The sequence below is a fragment of the Otolemur garnettii genome, unplaced genomic scaffold (assembly GCF_000181295.1).
Source record: "Otolemur garnettii isolate 467f Iridium unplaced genomic scaffold, OtoGar3 scaffold00072, whole genome shotgun sequence".
Lineage (NCBI taxonomy): Eukaryota > Metazoa > Chordata > Mammalia > Primates > Galagidae > Otolemur > Otolemur garnettii.
The window spans coordinates 2,849,795-2,853,958 of NW_003852467.1; the positions used below are offsets into that span (position 1 = coordinate 2,849,795).

Here is a 4,164-nt window from a genome sequence, read left to right on the forward strand (position 1 = left end):
TCCAAGACGCGGCCGCCGCCGGCCACAGCCGGCCACAGCCTTCAGCATCCGCTACCCTGATGCGCCTGACCCCCTCGGACTGGCGGCCAGACCCTGAACCAGCACCGAGATGGTGAAAGAGTCGCTCAAGGCTCAGGTGATCATCAGCGTGTTTGAGCAACAAGCTGCTTGGGGTACACGTCTCTGGGGTCCAGGCGTACGTCTCTGGCTCCCTAGGTGTGTTGCGTGCTGAGGGCTGAGCTCCGGGCTTTCAGGGTCTTCGCCACCGGAACCACCACGCAACCCTCACCCATCAGGCAGTTTCGCAACCTCCACCGCACACACCACCACCCCCTTTCTCCCTCCCAGCCTCCCCGGCCTCCAGCGTCTATCACTCCACACTCTGTGTCCCCGGGGGCACATGATTTCGCTCCCACTGGTAGGTGAGGACGTGCCCTATCTGTCTCTGTGTGTCTGCGCGCTTTCCCTTAAGAGAAGGGCCTCCACTTCCATCCATCATGGAAGACACAGGATCCCATTCTTCTTGTTTTTGTGTTTGTGTTCGTTTGTTATTTTCTATGTAGACTAATGTACGTGGAACACGTTGATCGAATGGCTACTGCAGACCAACGCAATACCAAGGATATCCGCCCAAAGCAAATTCACTGAGCAGAGACTTCAGGTCTGCGGGAAACCGCCTTCCCCCCACCCCCCGAAACGGAGACCCCAAACCCCGTTACTCCTCTCTCCCCACGGGCCAATACAAGGAATCAGGGACAGCTCTAAGCCACTTCAGGAATTTCCCTGGCCCTCCTCATTTGCTCCCATTCTGGTCTTTCCTAGAATTTCTCTACTCAACTTGAGATCCTGTCTCCCTGCAACCCCGATTCTGACCCTGGGTCTTTGAACCTGACATTTGTATATGACCTCCACCGCAGCCTTTCACTCCTAGATCTCCCCCATCCCTCCCATCTTTCAGGAACTCTTTCCCTCTTTTATTTATTGATTTTTTTTTTTTGTCTGCACACACAGATGTTTATTGTTTCCCCAGCTCCCCGGTGTTACAGATGTAGGGTGAGGGGGTCTTCGAGGCCCAGAGGAGGCTCCTGTCTAATTCTTCTTGTCATAGGTGCCAGCACCCTTGGGGCCCCTCCCATAGCCTGAGTTATCAGTGGTCTCTTCCGGTCCCGCAGCGTCCTTGTCTTTGCCCTTGCCACTGTCGTCCAAGCACTCCTGGTGGCTGCAGGTGGACTTGCTGGTGTCGGTGTGCTGGTCCGCAGCACCCGCCCTTGCGGCTTGGTAGAAGCCAACGAATGGCTTTGAGCCTGATTCCTCCTCCTCCCCCAAGATGGCCCTGAGATCCATGCAACAAGTCCCGGCAGCTGTTCGTCTTCCTCGGGACCCCGGCCGCTCCTATTAGGGCCCAGAGCCAGCTGTGGGCAGGCGCTCTAGCCAGAGCCATCCACACCCAAGGGGAGGGAGTCCAGGGCACAGAGGGACGGTGGAGTTTTCTTTCTCCAGTGGACTTATTCTGACCAGGCTGCTGTGACAGGACCTCATTCAGTGACCACTAGTGGTGGCTGGATTCTTGCCCTCCATGAGTTGATAAATGTCCTGTAGGCCTTGGTCTGGACTCTTTTCCTTGAAGCGCTTCTGGCTCAGTTCCTTCATTGCTTCCGTGAACTGCTGAAACGTGATGGTTCCGGCATCCTTGGCCTTGACTTTGTTGAACACAGTGTCCACATCTGCGGAGGTGACCGTCTTGCCATCCGTGATGCCACAGTCCTGGCACAGTTTGGAGAAGTTCTTGTTGTCTATTTCAGCGCCACTGCTTGAGGAGTCTCCCAGGACAGCGAACCGCTGGAATGTTTTCTGTGCTTCGGATGCCATGGTCAGCTAGAGGTGGGGGTGGGCAGTAGGGGGGGGGCGGGGAGTGTCAGGAGGGCGGTGGAGGGGAAGGGAGGATGGATCAGTGGGCAAGAGAAAGAAGTCCCCTTGTCCCTGCTGCCCCCTCCCCTGTACCCCTCATCCCCATGCCACCTGCCACCACCACCACATGAGCCTCCCCTTCCCAGCACTGGGAAGGCCAGGCGGATCCCAGGTCCTGACTCATCCCGCGTTTCCCCACCACTTTTGTGTACCTAAGAGCAGCGGGCTGGTCTCTGAGCCTTCCTCCCCTTCGTGTGTGTGCAGATATGTGCAGGAGGCAGCTGGCTGGGGAGACTGGGTGGCACTGAAGGAGTCAGAGGGGAGGCCAGGCAACCTTCTGTGACCTCAGCAATGCCTATGTGACATCATTCCTGGCCTTAGCTTCAGCCCCTGCCTTGGGAGGAGGGCTTAGGGTCTCCCTACCTGGCCTAGTGAACTGAAGCAGCTGCCAAGCTTCTGACCTTTTCAGATGACCAAACTCCTTAAACCCCCCCTCCCTGACTTAGCCCACCTAAAGCAACGTCAATGCCATTGACTGCGCTTTGAACTTCTTTCCACAAAAAAATTGAATTCATGATCTTTAAAAATGTTTGAGGCCCACCGCATGAAAAATCACTGCTCTAGGGGGAATCAGGGCCTGATGGTGGCAGCCAGGCTCAGTGACAGAGTGAAGGCCATTCCCAGGCCATGCCCTCCACCACGCTCCCATCCACAAAGTGCTTTTGTCCCATAAACGAAGTGGTGCTTAGGTTGAGTCATTTTAAAACTCTAAATAAATTCCCTCTACCCTTGCTTCCCGTGAGCCATAATAGCTGTAAAATCACTATTTGCACATTCACATTAATTTAAGGTATCATAATGAAAAAAAAAAGTCATTTATGTTACACTCAAATGGTCTAGCGCCACCAGGAGTGTGGGCCATAGGCACATCCCTGTGGGGGAGGAGGAGGAGGAGGAGGAGGAGGAAGAGAAATGAGAGGGATTTCGGGAAGGAGGCAGTGTTCAGCGCCCATGGTCTCCCACTCAGTGCTGGCGACCAGCCATGGTTCCCGGGACTTCATCCGGGAGAACTGAGCTTGCGAGGTTCAACAAGTTGCTCCAAGATATTCAGATGAAAAAGGGATCACTCAGGATGTGCACAGCCTGAGCTCGGCTTCTCCCCCTTGCCACCAGCTCTGCAGGCGGGAAACGCCACCGAAGGACACATGCTGTGGAGACTGAGCCATCGAATTGTCCCTTCAATGTTTCCTCAACCAAGTTCAGTAACAACGCAGTCACCAGTATGGATTGCCCTTTAGATTCTGTCCTGGAAATTGATTCAGGCCGGGTGTGGTGGCTCATGCCTGTAATCCGAGCACTCAGGGAGGTTGAGGAGGATGGATGGCCTGAGCTCGGCTCAAGACCGGCCTAAGCCAGAGCAAGACCCCGTCTCTAAAAGCAGCCGGGTGTTGTGGCAGGTGCCTGTAGTCCCAGCTACTCCGGAGGCTGAGGCAAGAGACTTGCTTGAGCCCAAGAGTTTGAGGTTGTTGTGAGCTGTGAAACCAGCACTCGACTGCGGTGAGAAAGCGAGACTCTGTCTCAAAAAGATACAAACAAACAACAACAACAACAAAAACCACATCAATTCAGAGAAACTTAATCACTGTATTAAAACTATGAGCCTTTGTGTTTTTTTTTGTTTGTTTGTTTCTTAGTAGAGGCCACCATATTTCTTTCAGTACTGGGAGCAATGTTTGAAAATGCTAGCTCCCTTAATGCACACACAGTAGCTCTGGGTATCACAGTTTTTAAAATCTGCTAACTAACAGGTCGATGTAAGACCTCCAGTATGTTATTTTACATTTAACTTATATTTTCTCGATCGCTGAGATATTTTTCAAGAAAATTTTTTTTTGAGACAGAGTCTCACTCTGCTGCCCCAGGGTAGAGTGCAGTGGCATCATCATAGCTCACAGCAACCTCAAACTCCTGGGCTCAAGTGATCCTTCTGTCTCAGCCTCTCCATTAGCTGGGAAGATAGGTGTGCACCACCACACCTGGCTAATTATTCTACTTTTCCTAGAGATGGGGTCTTGCTTTTGCTCAGGCAGGTCTCCAACTACTGGCCTCAAGCAATCCACAGCCTTGGCCTCCCAGAGTCCCAGGATTACAGGTGTGAGACACCTGTGAGTCCAGCCAGTGTTAATATTTTACATAAGTAATATATTAGATTTATTATATATATGAGAAATATTAACTCTTTGTACTTGTATATCA

General features: G+C 52.6%; 1 protein-coding gene across 1 annotated transcript; it reads right to left on the reverse strand.

The window, feature by feature from the left end:
- Nucleotides 1-1,089: 1,089 nt before the first annotated feature.
- Nucleotides 1,090-1,869, reverse strand: LOC100943664 (tubulin polymerization-promoting protein family member 2-like). Its single transcript, XM_003793759.1, has 2 exons — nt 1,548-1,869; nt 1,090-1,274 (listed from the first exon to the last, which is right to left on the reverse strand). Exons 1-2 carry the CDS (start codon nt 1,867-1,869, stop codon nt 1,090-1,092), a joined length of 507 nt encoding a protein of 168 aa, XP_003793807.1.
- Nucleotides 1,870-4,164: the final 2,295 nt, after the last annotated feature.